Below are 19,321 nucleotides of genomic sequence, written 5' to 3'. Positions count from 1 at the left end.
AACTAAATGTATACAGATATACATAATCTACTCAAGGTGGATAATGTTATAAGCTTCCATTTCATGGGCAGAGAAATACTTAAAAAATATTGCCAATGATCATTTTGTATATAAATACCCATTTATTCTTTAACATGTACCCTAATTCCATAAGTACCAGTGTATTCCTGGCAGTTCCCAATGACCCTCCCCAAACATGTTATCACTAGACTTTACGCTGCTTCACCAGGTAACATGACAGCAACAAAACTCAGCCTAAGCGTACACACTACAAAGCCACAGGTTAGACTAGAGATGAACATACTTATGGTATGGTGAGAGCAATTGTACTGACATGGTGTCAACATGTACATTGGTTACATAACAAAATCCGCCTAAGAAGGCTCATGCCTTTATGTCTGAGGTTTTATGTCATGCTGAGTTCCATTGCGACAGAGGGCTATGTAAACTGTAAACTTGCAATGTAAATCCAGTGTTAAGGATAGTTTGGCCAAACCCACCCCCAGTGTTTATGTAAACTCACATTTAAGTAAACTGTCAGATGCAAAGAACATGTATGAATAAATATAAGTATTCTACTCTAATGTCCATAGGAAACCCAGTGTTAGTGATTGTTTGGCCAACTCCAACCCCAGTGTTAGTGATTGTTTGGACAACCCCAGTGTTAGTGATTGCTTGGCCAACCTCTGTGGCAGTCCATAAGGTGTTGTCCATCTTCATCTGACAGCTCAGCCTGGTTCCTGGACACGGCATCCTCTTCACCTCTACCTGACCCTTCTCTACGTTCACCACACTGTAGTTCCTATAGGACAACACACATTCACTATCACACTGTAGTTCCTATAGGACAACACACATTCACTATCACACTGTAGTTCCTATAGGACAACACACATTCACTATCACACTGTAGTTCCTATAGGACAACACACATTCACTATCACACTGTAGTTCCTATAGGACAACACACATTCACTATCACACTGTAGTTCCTATAGGACAACACACATTCACTATCACACTGTAGTTCCTATAGGACAACACACATTCACTATCACACTGTAGTTCCTATAGGACAACACACATTCACTATCACACTGTAGTTCCTATAGGACAACACACATTCACTATCACACTGTAGTTCCTATAGGACAACACACATTCACTATCACACTGTAGTTCCTATAAGACAACACACATTCACTATCACACTGTAGTTCCTATAAGACAACACACATTCACTATCACACTGTAGTTCCTATAGGACAACACACATTCACTACTACACTGTAATTCCTATAAGACAACACACATTCACTACTACACTGTAATTCCTATAAGACAACACACATTCACTATCACACTGTAGTTCCTATAAGACAACACACATTCACTATCACACTGTAGTTCCTATAAGACAACACACATTCACTATCACACTGTAGTTCCTATAGGACAACACACATTCACTATCACACTGTAGTTCCTATAGGACAACACACATTCACTATCACACTGTACTTCCTATAAGACAACACACATTCACTATCACACTGTAGTTCCTATAGGACAACACACATTCACTATCACACTGTAGTTCCTATAGGACAACACACATTCACTATCACACTGTAGTTCCTATAAGACAACACACATTCACTATCACACTGTAGTTCCTATAAGACAACACACATTCACTATCACACTGTAGTTCCTATAGGACAACACACATTCACTATCACACTGTACTTCCTATAAGACAACACACATTCACTATCACACTGTAGTTCCTATAGGACAACACACATTCACTATCACACTGTAGTTCCTATAGGACAACACACATTCACTATCACACTGTAGTTCCTATAGGACAACACACATTCACTATCACACTGTACTTCCTATAAGACAACACACATTCACTATCACACTAGTTCCTATAGGACAACACACATTCACTATCGCAGAGTATCTAGAACACACACACACACACACACACAGTAGTCCAACAAGTCATACTGAGACAATACACACCATTTAACCGTGTTACCCTGACACAGAGTTAGGACAGTATTCAATCTTTCTCCTTCTTCCCCTGGCGGAGTAGTACCTGCTAACAATTATCATGTCATTCTCATGGTCGGTTCCCATGCTGGAAGCCCTGGCGCAATACCTCTGAGGGGGTATTAGAATTACAAAGGATCTCTATGGGGTTAACAGCAGGACAGCTGCAGGCAATAGCAGTCATTAGCACCACCTGTATGGAGCGATGAAAGCTGCCTTTATCGTAGTGAGATTATCTCCCAGTCCCTAAGCACACACAGTCACACACAGGGGGAGATCAACACTAAAGCAATTACTTTCCACCTGGGAGCTTTATTACAGGACAGGAGTGTGTGTGTGTTACTCTCAGAGAGGTATGTGCAGAGTATGTATGTGTGTGTGTGTGTGTGTGTTCTGCCTCCACTGCTCTTTATGAGAGTCCAAGCATAAGCAGCTTAAATACACCCTCAGATCCTCAGGAAGTCTACACTGAGACTTTTTGGGCCAGGAAAACCTCTGAAATCAACACAAAGAGAAACCAACCTGTCGTCCTTGTCCCCGTCCCAGAAGACAGCGCTGTGTCCCTGCAAGTGGGACAGGAAGAGCTGGGAGTGTGTGTCACAGGCCAGCAGGTACCTCAGACATGGGAAACTGGGCTCCCGCATCTGCCTCACACACTGCATGGCCAGGGGCCTCTGGATCAAGAGAGAGACACACAGTCACTATGTCATACTGTAAGCCAGGGTTCCCCAATTGGTGGCCAGTGGATTGGTGATTTTATCTGAGCAAAAAGAATGTTGGACACAAAAGACTGTAAAAACACCAGCAAACCAGCCCCAAGTATTCCCATGCATAATAGAGAGATATACTGTACTGTATATAAAAATGTATGTAGACACCCCTTCAAATTAGTGGATTCGGCTATTTCAGCCACACCCATTACTGACAGGTGTATCAAATCGAGCACACAGCCATGCAATCTTCATAGACAAACATTGGCAGTAGAATGGCCTTACAGAAGAGCTCAGTGACTTTAAATGTGGCACCGTCTTACGATACCACCTTTCCAACAAGTCAGTTCGTCAAATTTCTGCCTTGCTAGAGCTGCCCCGGTCAACTGTAAGTGCTGTTATTGTGAAATGGAAACGTCTAGGAGCAACAACGGCTCAGCCGTGAAGTGGTAGGCCACGCAAGCTCACAGAACGGGACCGCCGAGTGCTGAAGCGTGTAGCACATAAAAATGGTCTGTCCACGGTTGCAACACTCACTACCGAGTTCCAAACTGCCTCTGGAAGCAACGTCAGCACAAGAGCTGTTCGTTGGGAGCTTCATGAAATGGGTTTCCAAGGCCGAGCAGCAGCACACAAGTCTAAGATCACCATGCCAAGCGTCGGCAGCAGCCATTGGACTCTGGAGCTGTGGAAACGCGTTCTTCGGAGTGATGAATCACACGTCACCATCTGGCAGTCCGACAGACGAAACTGGGTTTGGCAGATGCCAGGAGAACGCTACCTGCCCGAATGCATAGTGCCAACTGTAAAGTTTGGTGGAGGAGGAATAATGGTCTGGGGCTGTTTTTCATGGTTCGGGCTAGGTCCCTTAGTTCCAGTGAAAGGAAATCTTAACGCTACAGCATACAACAACATTCTAGATGATTCTGTGTTTCCAACTTTGTGGCAACAGCATGACAATGTCCCTGTGCACAAAGCAAGGTCCATATAGAAATTGTTTGTCGAGATCGGTGTGGAAGAACTTGACTGGCCTGCACAGAGCCCTGACCACAACCCCATCGAACACCTTTGGATGAATTGGAACGCCGACTTCAAGCCAGGCCTAATCACCCAACATCAGTGCCTAACCTCACTAATGCTCATGTCTGAATGGAAGCAAGTCCCCACAGCAATGTTCCAACATCTAGTGAAAAGCCTTCCCAGAAGACTGCTGTTATAGCAGCAAAGGGGGGTCCAACTCCATATTAATGCCGATGATTCTGGAATGAGGTTTTCGACGAGCAGGTGTCCACATACTTTTGGTCATGTATTGTATATGTGATTGTATACAAATGTAAGCAAGGTTTAAAATTATTAAGTTTTAGTCAAACATTATATCTGTTTGGGCTTCTTGTGGTCAACTTGAATTCTACAAATTATTTGTAGTTATGTTTCCGGCCCCCTGACTATCCACTTTAGAAAGAAAATCGGCCCATGGTTGAATCTAGTTGACAATCCCTGCTGTAAGCCACAGAGCATTGTAATATCAGTTGTTAATACACATCTAGATATATGAAAGACAGCATGATAGCATTATAGTGGTGCGGATTAGTCATCACACTTTCCTTTTTAAAAAGAGCATATCCAAGCCAGCACAGCTTGGCTCACTAGTGTGAAAAGTGTATTGGCGTCCCAGCCCACAGCCCCTCACCTTCTCAGGCTTAGTGTCCCAGCACTCAATCATCAGGCCATGCAGACAGTGGAACTGGACTTCCTCTGGGTTTCCCAGGGTGGGACGGATCCCTTTAGACAGCTTCTTAGCTATCTGGAGCTGGTGCTGGCCCAACGCAGGCCTACAACCTGACAGCAACTCATACACAACCATCCCATACGAGAACATATCCACCTGGGTGAGTGAGTGTGAGAGAGAGAGAGAGAAAGAGAATGGGAGATTAATTTAATATGTTATATACACAATGTACAAAACGTTAAGAATACCTGCTCTTTCCATGACATAGACTGACCAGGTGAAAGCTATGATCCCTTATTGATGTCACTTGTTAAAAACACTTCAAAATCAGTGTAGATGGGGAGGAGGATACAGGGTAAAGAAGGAGTTTTAAGCCTTGAGACAATTGAGACATGGATTGTGTATGTGTGCCATTCAGAGGGTGAATGGGCAAGACAAAACATTTAAGTGCCTTTGAACAGGGTATGGTAATAGGTGCCAGGCACACCAGTTTGTGTCAAGAACTGCAACGCTGCTGGGTTTTTCATGCTCAACAGTTTCCTTTGTGTATCAAGAATGGTCCACTATCCAAAAGACATCCAGCCAACGTGACACAACTGTGGAAAGCATTGGAGTCAACATGGACCAGCATCCCTGTGGAACGCTTTTGACACCTTGTAGTCCATGTTCTGACAAATTGAGGAGGGGGGTTGCAACTCAATATTAGAAAGGTGTTCTTAATGTTTTGTACAGTCAGTGTATATATTTCTATATTGATTTAATTGCCTTGGCAATGTACGTTTCTATGCCAATAAAGCTTCTTCAATTGAATTGAAACACACACACACACACACACACACACACACACACACACACACACACACACACACACACACACACACACACACACACACACACACACACACACACACACACACACACACACACACACACACACACACACACACACACACACACACGTCATCCCATTGTAATAGTCAGACTCTAATGTTATCTATGAAGGCCATTCAGCTTGGTGATGGAACACAAAACAGCCTATTTTCAGTCCAAGAAATAGTCCAACTTGAATTCCTTTCTATGAATGGCCATGAGCTTGAGATGAACAGCCCACTGTGGCTTTCTTCCCAGGGTTTATTTAACGCAGCGCAGACAGATGGGGCCAAAATGCACCGGAGTGGTGAGTTTCCACGCTCTGTTAGCGTTACGGTAGCAGTCCTGGCTCCTCGCCACGATGACATCACTTGGCAACTATTCTGAGAATCCTCAACGTCCGTGGAACTCGGAGTCAGAGGGGCTACAGTAAGGGTCATGGTATATTCTCTATGGTACATTCTCTGTCTGTCATCAATCTCTAGCATTGGTATGACAGGGGAAATCCAATGTTGCCAAAGAAAATATGGGTTGTTGAATATTATACTATTATATTACACACTATTTATGTATACCCCGTTTATAGATTAGTTAAGTACACAGAATGTCTGGTATTCCATCTCTCTCTTTCCATTTTACTCTCTCCAGCTCTCTCTTGCTCTTTCTCCCTCTCGCCATCTCTCGCTTTTTCTCCCCCTCTTTCTCCATCTCTGTCTTTCCATTTTAGTCACTCTCTCTTTCCTCTCCATCTCTTCCTGCAGTATTACAATAACTACATCCTGAAACTTCATTTGAAGTTAAATCAAAGAGGAACCAAAAAGGATTAATGTATGGCAGGAGGGACATGATTGGCTGAGAACAGCAGAACAGGGTCAGAGTATAGACGTGAGAGTTTAACAGCAGAACAGGGTCAGAGTATTGACGTGATGGTTTAAAGTCACCTCTCACTTCCCTTTGAGAGGATGCTCAATTGAGTTGGAGGGTCAAAGGAGATTTAACCCCCTAGAAAAACAGTCAAACCAGTGTGTGTGTGTGTGTGTGTGTGTGTGTGTGTGTGTGTGTGTGTGTGCGCGTCAAACCACTTAAAAGCCCTGCTAAGCCAGCCCTGACCCCCTAGAGAGAGTGGAGCCCAGAGATGGTAGACAGCCATGTTGGAAAGGCTCATTAAAATGAGGACATAAAAGCCCATAGGATTAAAGTACACAGAGACAGAGTTGGTTGGTTGGCTTCATACCGTAGTTGGCTAATTCATGGTTGACTAATACATATCAGACTGGGAGTCGATTGCCTGATGAGCAACCACAGAGGGAGAGTTAATTGGATAATTCATATCAGGACGAGAGATGATTGGCTAATGAGCAGAAAAAGCAGGAGCTAATTGCCCACCTAACCAACATAGAGGGCAAGTTGAATAAATTCCAGTATACAATAGAATATATTCCACAAGAAACTTGTCATTTACGGGAACACTTCACCTCAGACGGGTAGGCTATGGGATATTACTGTACGTCCAGTACACTCATACAGGCATTAGGGAATGGATGCTTTAGTCATAGACATGTGGTAAATGATATACTCTACATGCTGTATGGACACATACTGTGTAAAAATATGGTACCCAGACATACTGCACAGTAAAACACACATCTCATTTCCTTACATTTCACTTGCAGCAGCACACACATGTTACTAATCAGACACATGTTACTAATCAGACACTAAAGTGACATGTCCAAAAGAGGAAGTGACCAGTCATAACAACACAGCCACCTTCCCATAAATCCACACAAGTCCTTTTCTCTGAGGGCCGCATACCCACATAAAACAGGATATGTATATGGTGTAACATAGGGACCTACTAATTATATAGGTGTACACTGAGTGGACTAAACAGTAAGAACACCTGCTCTTTCCATGACATAGACTGACCAGGTGAATCCAGGTGAAAGCTATGATCCCTTATTGATGTCACTTGTTAAATCCACTTCAATCAGTGTAGATGAAGGAGAGGAAACAGGTTAAAGAAGTATTTTTAAGCCTTGAGACAGTTGAGACATGGATTGTGTATGTGTGTTATTCAGAGGGTGACTGGGCAAGACAAAATATTTAACAGCCTCTGAACAAGTATGGTAGTAGGTGCCAGGTGCACTGGTTTGTGTCAAGGACTGCAAGAACTGGGTTTTTCACGTTCAACAGTTTCCCGTGTTCATCAAGAATGGTCAACCACCCAAAAGACATCCAGAAAACTTGACAACTGTGGAAAGCATTGGAGTCAACATGGACCAGCATCCCTATGGAACGCTTTGACAGAGTCCATGCCCTGACAAATTGAGGCTGTTCTGAGAGTAAAACATATGGGGAGGTGCAACTCCATATTAGGGACGGTGTTCTGAATGTTTTATACACACAGTGTATATAGATACTGCATGGAATTAAAGAAATCATGTCAATACAAGTCAGTTATGTTACAGCAAACGATACAGTCATAACTGTTACCCTAAATGATACAGTCAGTTATGTTACAGCAAATGATACAGTCAGTACCGTTACGCTAAATGATAGTCAGTACCGTTACCCTAAATGATAGTCAGTACCATTACCCTAAATGATACAGTCAGTACCATTACCCTAAATGATAGTCAGTACCATTACCCTAAATGATACAGTCAGTACCATTACCCTAAATGATACAGTCAGTTATGTTACAGCAAATGATACAGTCAGTACCATTACCCTAAATGATACAGTCAGTACCGTTACCCTAAATCAGTGGTTCCCAAACGTTTTATAGTCCCATACCCCTTCAAACATTCAACCTCCAGCTGCGTACCCCCTCTAGCACCAGGGTCAGCGTACTCTCAAATGTTGTTTTTTGCCATCATTGTAAGCCTGCCACACACACACACACACACTATACGATACATTTATTAAACATAAGAATGAGTGCGAGTTTGTCACAACCCGGCTCGTGGGAAGTGACAAAAAGCTCTTATAGGACCAGTGCACAAATTGTAATCTTAATCAATAATTTTGCTCTTTATTTAACCATCTTACATATAAAACCTTATTTGTTCATCAAAAATTGTGAATAACTCACCACAGGTTAATGAGAAGGGTGTGCTTCAAAGGATGCACATACTCTGCAATGTTGGGTTGTATTGGAGTCTCAGTCTTAAATTCTTTTCCACACAAAGTCTGTGCCTGTATTTAGTTTTCATGCTAGTGAGGGCCGAGAATACACTCTCACATACTGTAGGTACGTGGTTGCAAAGGGCATCAGTGTCTTAACAGCGTGATTTACCAAGGCAGGATACTCTGAGCGCAGCCCAATCCAGAAATCTGCAGTGGCTTCTGATTAAATTCAATTTTCACAGAACCACTTGTTGCAATTTGGATGAGGCTCTCGGGTAAGTGGACTGGAGGCAGGGCATGAAAGGGATAACGAATCCAGTTGTTTGTGTCATTCGTCTCGGGAAGGTACCTGCGTAATTGCGCACCCAACTCACTCAGGTGTTTCTCCATATCACATTTGACATTGTCTGTAAACTTGAGTTCATTTGCACACAAAAATCATACAATGATAGAAAGACCTGAGTGTTGTCCTTGTTAATGCAGACAGAGAAGAGCTCCAACTTCTTAATCATAGCCTCAATTTTGTCCCGCACATTGGATATAGTTGGAGAGTCCCTGTAATCCTAGATTCAGATCTTTCAGGCGAGAAAAAACATCACCCAGATAGGCCAGTCGTGTGAGAAACTTGTCATCATGCAAGCGGTCAAACAAGTGAAAATTATGGTCAGTAGAGAAAACATTAAGCTCGTCTCTCAATTAAAAAAAAACGTGTCAATACTTTGTCCCTTGACAACCAGCGCACTTCTTTATGTTGTAAAAGCTTTACATGGTCGCTGCCCATATCATTGCATAGTGCTGAAAATACACGAGAGTTCAGGGGCCTTGCTTTAACAAAGTTAACCATTTTCACTGTAGTGTCCAAAACGTCTTTCAAGCTGTCAGGCATTCCCTTGGCAGAAAGAGCCTCTCGGTCGATGCTGCAGTGTACCCAAGTGGCGTCGGGAGCAACTGCTTGCACGCGCGTTACCACTCCACTATGTCTCCCTGTCATGGCTTTTGTGCCATCAGTACAGATACCCACACATCTTGACCACCAAAGTCCATTTGATGTCACAAAGCTGTCCAGTACTTTAAAAATATCCTCTCCTGTTGTCCTGGTTTCCAGAAGAGGATGTCTTCCTTAATTGGCCTCCCATAAACGTAACGGACATATACCAGGAGCTGTGCCAGGCCCGCCATGTCTGTTGACTCAGTCAGCTGTAACGCATAGAATTCACTGGCTTGTATGCGAAGCAGTAATTGTTTCAAAAGATCTCCTGCCATGTCACTGATGCGTCGTGAAACAGTGTTGTTTGATGAAGAAATTGTCTGTATAGTTTCTTTGGCCTTTTCCCACAGTATTGTCCCAGCCATATCTGCGGTAGCAAGAACAATTTAGTCCTCCACAATAGCATGGGGCTAGCCTGTCCTAGCCACTCGGTAGCTCACCATATAAGATGCTTCTAGCCCCTTCTTATTAATGGTATCTGTTACTTTTATACATGAAAGTCATCTTAATTCTCACTCCAAAAACTCCCATGGCTTATTTTTCAAATTGGCATGTTTTGTTTCAAAATGTCTGCGCAAGAGTGAAGGTTTCATCGAGTTGTGAGACAGTACTTTTGCACATATAACACACTGTGGCTGAGGAAAGGCACTACTCCCAATATAAGAGAACCCCAAATCAATGTAGTTATCATATTTGCACCTCTTCGATGGTCCAACGTCCCATTCTGTTGTTCGGTGCTTTCCTGGATAAGGGGGCAGTAGCTCTTCGGCTGCATCAGATTCACAACTGTCAGTGTCCATGCTAGCTGGACTAACAACAAATGTAGAATTACTGATGCTAGCATTGGATGTGCTCATGGAAGCAGAACAACTTGTGTCGTCGACAGGTGCAGGTGTAGTACTGCTGGTATGCGTCTCTATGGACGCCGGCCTTACGTTTTTTTAGCCATTTATACATTTTAGAGTAAACTGAAATGAGCAGCAGCTACGTTTGGCTACATATGGACCGTTAGTGGAATTCCTGCGCGAGAGTAACGGTTAATGTGATTGGATGTTAATTATTTGACTAGGCTACCTGTATTTGACATTGTGTTGTATTTCGCTGAACACTAGATAGTTCAATTACATTTTTTGGCAGTGAAACGAGGCTACTCAGGTGAGAAAAAAAACCTTACCCAAATGTATAGCCCCGTTGGAAAATATAAATGAAAATGTGAAGATTTTTTTTCTTCCCCAAAACAAAAATACAAAATAAATATATATATTTTTTATTTATTTTATAAAAATGTGACTATCATTTAGGGCAGGTATTCCCAAACTGAGGTACGCGCAATGCCGTCGGGGGTACCTAAATGATATTCAGTACCATTACCCTAAATGATACAGTCAGTAATATTACCCTAAATGTTAGTCATTAACATTACCCTAAATGATACAGTCAGTAACATTACCCTACAGTCAATAGCACTAGCCTAAATACAAGGAAATGTTGGTCAGTACAGTTACCACATAGGGCAGGTAGCCTAGTGGTTAGAGCATTGGACTAGTAACCGAAAGGTTGCAAGATCAAATCCCTGAGCTGAACAAGGCAGTTAACCCACTGTTCCTAGGCCGTCATTGAAAATAAGAATTTGTTCTTAACCGACTTGCCTAGTTAAATAAAGGTAAAATAAAATATAAAAAAATACCACCACACAGACATAAATAGGTATACAGTTGTATGTTATACTAAAAGAACAACCTATAGAACAAATAAAGACAGTTTGAAGATTGTAGTGAGTCCCTATTGGGACTATTCCATTGGTTCCTTTGTACCAGGCAGAGTCAATCAAGTACAGATTAAGTATTTGTATGTAATATATGTATGTAGTTGACCCCAGGTGTGGTAGGCACTACCTTACATTACACATTGACATTCAAGTTATTTAGCAGACGCTCTTATCCAGAGCGACTTTCAGGAGCAATTAGGGTTAAGTGCCTTGTTCAAGAGCACCTTGACAGATTTTTCACCAAGTCAGCTCAGGAATTCGAACCAGCGACCTTTCGGTTACTGGCCCAACGCTCTTAACCGCTAGGTTACCTGCCACCATAGACCTTCTAATCATCTACCTTCTCATCATAAACGATGCCTGGGCGTATCTCGGGGGCCTGGTACCCCGGCGTGCCCTCCACCCCCAGTGCCCCCTCGTGGAAGGACTGGCGCGAGATGCCGTAGTCCGACAGCTTGATATTCACCGGGTCACACACCTAGGATGAGGCAAAGAAGGATTACGCCAACTTCACACAAACATGCAACACTATTTTTACTACTGGGAGGGCCAAAACACTTCTGGTTTTCATCCTCTCCTTCTCATCAGGGACTGATTCAGACCTGGGACACCAGGTGAGTGCATTTAACTACCAGGTAAAAACAAAAAAACTGAAGTGTTTTGGCTTTCCAGGACTGGAATTGAACAACCCAGACATAGTGGCTAGGGGTCGATTTGGAATTCTGCCCTTCATACTAAACACCTACCTCCAGGGACCACACCAGGATGTTGTCTGACTTGAGGTCACAGAAGATGATGTTCTTCCTGTGCAGGTAGGCCAGCCCCGCTGCGATCTGATAGGCTGCCTTGAAGGTGAGCATGTGACCCAGAGGCATGTACCTGGAGCCTGATGGGGAGGGGGGTGGAGTTAAAAGGGCAAGTTTAAATTGTTTTCTTAACTTGAGTAGAGAAGATTCTCAGCATTGGGGATCTCTAGCTGTGGATCTCTCTCTCTCGCCGTCTCTCTCCCTGTCTGCCTGTCTGGTGTGTCAGTCTTTGTCTCTCTCTCTTTCTACCTCTTCATACCTTTATGTCTGTCCTCCAGCACAATGTTGAGGCTGCCCAGGGGAGCCAGCTGCAGGGCGAAGCAGAGTGGGTGGATACTGATTCCCACCAGGGGCACGATGCACGGGTGCTGCAGGGAGTGGAGCATGCTGGCCTCCTGGCGGAACTCTGAGAAGCTCCGGCACGCGTCCATGGACTGAAGGTGCTTCATCATGGTGTCTGGTGGAGGGACGGGAGTGGGGTGAGGAGAGAGGGGTGGGGTCAGGAGAGGAGGAGGGGAGTGGGGTGAGGAGAGAGGGGTGGGGTCAGAAGAGGAGGAGGGGGGTGGGGTCAGGAGAGGGGGGTGGGGTCAAGAGAGGGGGGTGGGGTCAGGTGAGGAGGGAGGGGTCAGGAGAGGAGGGAGGGGTCAGGAGAGGAGGGAGGGAGGGAGGGAGGGAGGAGAGCAAAGATAAGTCAAATCACATTTTATTTGTCATATACGCCAAATTCTTACCAGCCCTTAACCAAAAATACAGTTAAGAAAAATAAGACTTAAGAAAATATTTACTAAATAAACTAAAGTAAAAAAATAAAAGAGTAACAATAAAATAACAATAAGGAGGCTATATACAGGGGGTACTGGTATTGAGTCAATGTGCGGGGGTACAGGTTAGTCCAGGTCATTGAGGTAATATGTACATGTAGGTAGGGGTAAAGTGACTATGCATAGATAATAAACAGAGAGTAGCAGCAGGGGGGGGGGGCAATGCTAATCTGGGTAGCCATTTGATTAGCTGTTCAGCAGTCTTATGGCTTGGGGGTAGAAGCTGTTAAGGAGCCTTTTGGACCTAGACTTGGCGCTCCAGTACTGCTTGCCGTGTGGTAGCAGAGAGAACAGTCTATGACTTGGGTGGCTCGAACATGGAGTCAAAACATGCATCAAAACATGAAGATCCACTTTGAAACGTAAATGCTGCTTCAAATCATAAAATCATAAAATTGACAGATAGATTTGTAAAAGTATTCATGTAGTCCCTCTGTGTGGCTCTGGACATGGGCAGAGCTTACAAAACCAGATGAAAAAACCATGGTTCCAGTTACCGGGGCAGATTTACACCCCTAGCTGTGTTAATGGTGCGGGCCAGAGAGAGGGGCTGTCGTGGCCTCTTTAACAGAGAACATCTGGGATTGGTACATCTCTTTTTGGACCAAAATGTATGAAATATAACCATTGATTCTTGAGTAATGTAACTTATAACATGAGTGGTTATATTTCTCCAGACCCATCACTCAGCTGTTTACCAAAATACTGATAGTCCATTAATAGATAGATGTGTGTGTGTGTGTGTTGACGTGTGTGTGTGTTGACGTGTGTGTGTGTATGTGTTCACGTGTATGTGTATATATATATATATATATATATATATATATATATATATATATATATATATATATGTGTATATATATATATGTGTATATATATATATGTGTGTTGACATGTGTGTGTTAATGGTTTTGGTTACAGGTGCCTGCTGTGCTGGGGTCCCTCTCTCTTTCCATAAAGGCTAATGAGAAGTATTAGGTTTCTGGCTGTACTCAACCTCTACACCAGGGGTTGGAAACTAGATTCAGCAACGGGACAATTTTTGTCAGAGCGAATGGTCGGGAGGACGGAAAATAATCATAAGAATTTGAACACTGCAAACTGACCACAACTAAGCCCCAAAATATTGTTATTTTTTTACATTGAGACTCCACCATGTCTCTTTTTTATTCGTGGGAATACTTGGGAACAGATTTCCTAAATATATATATATATATTGGTATATATATATATATATATATATATACACACACACTGCTCAAAAAAAATAAAGGGAACACTTAAACAACACAATGTAACTCCAAGTCAATCACACTTCTGTGAAATCAAACTGTCCACTTAGGAAGCAACACTGATTGACAATAAATTTCATATGCTGTTGTGCAAATGGAATAGACAACAGGTGGAAATTATAGGCAATTAGCAAGACACCCCCAATAAAGGAGTGGTTCTGCAGGTGGTGACCACAGACCACTTCTCAGTTCCTATGCTTCCTGGCTGATGTTTTGGTCACTTTTGAATGCTGGCGGTGCTTTCACTCTAGTGGTAGCATGAGACGGAGTCTACAACCCACACAAGTGGCTCAGGTAGTGCAGCTCATCCAGGATGGCACATCAATGCGAGCTGTGGCAGAAGGTTTGCTGTGTCTGTCAGCATAGTGTCCAGAGCATGGAGGCGCTACCAGGAGACAGGCCAGTACATCAGGAGACGTGGAGGAGGCCGTAGGAGGGCAACAACCCAGCAGCAGGACCGCTACCTCTGCCTTTGTGCAAGGAGGAGCAGGTGGAGCACTGCCAGAGCCCTGCAAAATGACCTCCAGCAGGCCACAAATGTGCATGTGTCTGCTCAAACGGTCAGAAACAGACTCCATGAGGGTGGTATGAGGGCCCGAAGTCCACAGGTGGGGGTTGTGCTTACAGCCCAACACCGTGCAGGACGTTTGGCATTTGCCAGAGAACACCAAGATTGGCAAATTCGCCACTGGCGCCCTGTGCTCTTCACAGATGAAAGCAGGTTCACACTGAGCACATGTGACAGACGTGACAGAGTCTGGAGACGCCGTGGAGAACGTTCTGCTGCCTGCAACATCCTCCAGCATGACCGGTTTGGCGGTGGGTCAGTCATGGTGTGGGGTGGCATTTCTTTGGGGGGCCGCACAGCCCTCCATGTGCTCGCCAGAGGTAGCCTGACTGCCATTAGGTACCGAGATGAGATCCTCAGACCCCTTGTGAGACCATATGCTGGTGCGGTTGGCCCTGGGTTCCTCCTAATGCAAGACAATGCTAGACCTCATGTGGCTGGAGTGTGTCAGCAGTTCCTGCAAGAGGAAGGCATTGATGCTATGGACTGGCCCGCCCGTTCCCCAGACCTGAATCCAATTGAGCATATCTGGGACATCATGTCTCGCTCCATCCACCAACGCCACGTTGCACCACAGACTGTCCAGGAGTTGGCGGATGCTTTAGTCCAGGTCTAGGAGGAGATCCCTCAGGAGACCATCCGCCACCTCATCTGGAGCATGCCCAGGCGTTGTAGGGAGGTCATACAGGCACATGGAGGCCACACACACTACTGAGCCTCATTTTGACTTGTTTTAATGACATTACATCAAAGTTGGATCAGCCTGTAGTGTGGTTTTCACTTTAATTTTGAGTGTGACTCCAAATCCAGACCTCCATGGGTTGATAAATTGGATTTCCATTGATTATTTTTGTGTGATTTTGTTGTCAGCACATTCAACTATGTAAAGAAAAAAGTATTTAATAAGATTATTTCATTCATTCAGATCTAGGATGTGTTATTTTAGTGTTCCCTTTATTTTTTGGAGCAGTGTATATATTTTTGTTGAATTCCTGGTGATTTGACAGATTTAAATCAGTTTGCTGGCCGGTTTTGGCCAGTGGGCCACCTGTTGAACCCTGCTCTACACCGTCCTACATACAGCATAGCAGATCCCTGGTTCACGCCCAGCTCGGGGAAGACAGGAAAGGAAGATATACTGTTACATATACAGCTTGATGTCTGTATGGCTTTTGACCACTTGCTGCAAAGCAAATTGCTCTTTGGAGGCTAATAAACTAATCTTTACTACTACAGTGCAGCATGTCCGACCTGGGCTAGAGTCACTAGACTGGAACAATAGAGTTTGACCCCTTGGTCCAGTCAGATCAGCAGGGTTATTTCAGATCACCTTGGGGAGTGACCTCAGAAAGTGGGGATGGACAGAGAGAGAGAGGGATAAAAGAGAGAGAGGGAGAAGGAGAAGAGAAAGAGAGAGAGGGAGAAAAGAGAGAGAGAGGGAGAGAGAGGGAGAGAGAGAGAGCGAGAGGGCTAGAGGAAAAAGAGAGGAATGGAAAAGACAGAGACAAAAGAGGGAGAGGGCTGGAAGCGAGGGAGAGGGCTGGAAGCGAGAGAGATGGTGGTAGGAGAGAGACAGGACTGGGGAGATGGATGGTCTATTCCCAGTGTGGGAGCAGGGTAATGCTGACTACTCCTACAGTATATCACTGTTCTGTCACATCAGACAGAGGTTAAAGGATAACATTTGGATGTTGTTTGGAATTACATGTAGATAATGGTCTCTGGAGACATGGGATAGTGTGTACTTTACTCTCCAGTCACGTTTGTAAACGCTAAACTGCACAAATATCCCCTCTAACGCCTGTATGAACACAGGATATACCTACACACACCTCAATAGGCTGGTATTTCAACATGGTTGTGTGTATGGGTGGAGGTTCAGCATTGTCATTTCAGAAAATGTCCTTAATATATCTGCCTTAAGTGTGGAATGATAGTGTTTCACAATATAAAAAAAGTGATATATATACAAAAAAAGAAATGCATTCTGATGCAAAATTGCATTCTGTGGTGCAGCCTTCCTATTTTTCAACCAAAGCTGGTCTGTCTATTGTTGGAAGGCTGCACCCTCCCTCTCTTCGATCAGCATCACTCAGACGTGTGATCATCTCCTCACGATTGAACATGTAGATATCGCGCTGCCATTTCCTGGTTGCTAAAAACCTACATTGTTCGCTTCATTTCAGTTTATGTACCATCTAAAATCGCTGCGAAATGTCTTTTCAATAATGATACATTGTATTTTCAGCTGTTTGATGCTTGTGGACAAAACTGAAAGTCGACTCAAAAGCAAGTCTCCACTGAGGTTGTGGGGGAGGGGGGAGAGTTGTTTGAATTCAGACTGTATTGTTGCAATTCGCCTTGTTTCCTTAAGGGGGCTTCATTTTAGATGATGCCCCTTTAATCTCATATCTTATGATCTCTTCTTACTTAGGGAATGGCGGTACTATCTGCTGGCACTTTGTGGCTTAGATCTAAGCTGCTGGGAAACACATTGTGACAAATCCAATTATAAGAAGCATTATTGAGGATCAGATAGCATCAACATCTATCACCCTGCTGAGTGAACCCCTCGTCTGGCCTTTAGGAGGCCTTTATGAGTGAACCCCTCGTCTGGCCTTTAGGAGGCCTTTATGAGTGAACCCCTCGTCTGGCCTTTATGAGTGAACCCCTCGTCTGGCCTTTAGGAGGCCTTTACGAGTGAACCCCTCGTCTGGCCTTTATGAGTGAACCCCTCGTCTGGCCTTTAGGAGGCCTTTACGAGTGAACCCCTCGTCTGGCCTTTATGAGTGAACCCCTCGTCTGGCCTTTAGGAGGCCTTTACGAGTGAACCCCTCGTCTGGCCTTTAGGAGGCCTTTACGAGTGAACCCCTCGTCTGGCCTTTTGGAGGCCTTTACGAGTGAACCCCTCGTCTGGCCTTTAGGAGGCCTTTACGAGTGAACCCCTCGTCTGGCCTTTAGGAGGCCTTTACGAGTGAACCCCTCGTCTGGCCTTTAGGAGGCCTTTACGAGTGAACCCCTCGTCTGGCCTTTCGGAGGCCTTTACGAGTGAACCCCTCGTCTGGCCTTTAGGAGGCCTTTACGAGTGAACCCCTCGTCTGGCCTTTAGGAGGCCTTTACGAGTGAACCCCTCGTCTGGCCTTTAGGAGGCCTTTATGAGTGAACCCCTCGTCTGGCCTTTAGGAGGCCTTTATGAGTGAACCCCTCATTTCGCCTTTAGGAAGCCTTTATGAGTGAACCCGTCGTCTAGCCTTTAGGAGGCCTTTACGAGTGAACCCTTGCCACAAAGCCCGTTTTAACATTGGCAGCACCCTTATGGGTTTCACCATTTTTAAGTAGTCAACTGGATTGCAAAATTATATCCTGGTCTGCAGGAGGGGTCAGCCAATGAATTATAGGCTACTCCTGACCTGAGCAAACATTCCAGCACTGCAGGTGACAACCTTGGCTTTATACCTGTTCAGACTATACACAGTCCAGCACTGCAGGTGGCGGTATGCACCTTTCCAATTTGTTTACAAATTGATTTGTTTACATTTTCAATTTGTTTACAAACTGCCAATACACATATGAGTAGAAGAAGAAATGGACTACTTTTAAATGGAGATAGCCTGTTGATTGAATTTGACCGCTTGACTGATACTACCAGAACGTAATTCAATTGTAAACAACAGGGAAATAAAAGTGATTATTGAGCATCTCCTGTCCCTGGGACATTAAACCATTTGGCCTCGATCACATCGATTGTATATCACACACACACACACACGCACACACACACACACACACACACGCACACACACGCACGTACACGCACGTACACGCACACACACGCACGCACGCACACACAGGTTCTTAAATGGACTGAAATATTATAAACAAAATGTGCTGATGTAATGACGAGTCAGCATTTTGTTATTCCATGGAGCAGGATGTCGTGAGTAACAGTTCCACTGAGTCCCTGGTGATGCAACCCTATCACAGATCTCCATTGGCTATGAACTCAACACAACTCTCCCTAAACACAATGGAGACAGACGAGAGCTGGAGCTGCAAGCAGCTGGGAGGACGATACAATACATTGGGTTACTGTTATTTGGCAACTAGTGATAAGCAAAATGATTTTCCTAACAGCAAGAAGTGTAGGCGTTCTCAGTGTTGCCAGACGTGGTTGATCAATTGCTGTTTTCCTAACAGCAAAAGTCTGCAAACTTTCAGAGTGTTGCCAAAGTGTGGCAGAGGCGTTTGTGTAGTCACAGTTTAGATAACGTGTCCACACAACCCAAGCAAGCCTAATATTCTGATAAATGAGTCCCATTGTGTCAATCGTGAGCAGCAAAATGTTTTCATATTACAGAAATCTTCTGCGTGAGCAATTATTTTCAATAATTTCAGCATTTAATAAACTTTCAGTAGCTCGAGCAGACAATCAAATCCTTGTTAAAGTATGTATGCGCTTTTCATAAGCACAAAAAAAGTCATAAAAACCTTAAATCCATGGTATATTGATAGAGCAGGGTCAATAAGGGTAGATAATACTCATGATAATGTCAGTACAAGTACAAGATAC

The 19,321-nt window shown here is 44.1% G+C and overlaps 1 protein-coding gene across 3 annotated transcripts in view; it reads right to left on the bottom strand.

Annotated features, from left to right (window-relative positions):
* The window catches only part of LOC106593346 (leucine-rich repeat serine/threonine-protein kinase 1), a 116,109-nt gene that overhangs the window by 24,727 nt on the left and 72,061 nt on the right, over nt 1–19,321 (bottom strand). For all 3 annotated transcript variants that reach the window (XR_006757571.1, XM_045689475.1, XM_045689476.1), the window contains 6 exons: nt 12,330–12,527; nt 12,011–12,150; nt 11,605–11,742; nt 4,468–4,662; nt 2,590–2,741; nt 685–802 (listed from right to left, as the gene is read on the bottom strand). Coding sequence is in view for 2 of the 3 variants with exons in the window: in XM_045689475.1 (XP_045545431.1) it covers nt 685–802; nt 2,590–2,741; nt 4,468–4,662; nt 11,605–11,742; nt 12,011–12,150; nt 12,330–12,527 (941 nt within the window). In the remaining variant the exon portion in view is untranslated. The remainder of the gene's footprint in view (nt 1–684; nt 803–2,589; nt 2,742–4,467; nt 4,663–11,604; nt 11,743–12,010; nt 12,151–12,329; nt 12,528–19,321) is intronic.

This window comes from Salmo salar, chromosome ssa11 (assembly GCF_905237065.1).
Source record: "Salmo salar chromosome ssa11, Ssal_v3.1, whole genome shotgun sequence".
NCBI lineage: Eukaryota > Metazoa > Chordata > Actinopteri > Salmoniformes > Salmonidae > Salmo > Salmo salar.
Note: the sequence above shows the minus strand (reverse complement) of the source record. Positions and strands in the feature narration are given on the sequence as shown.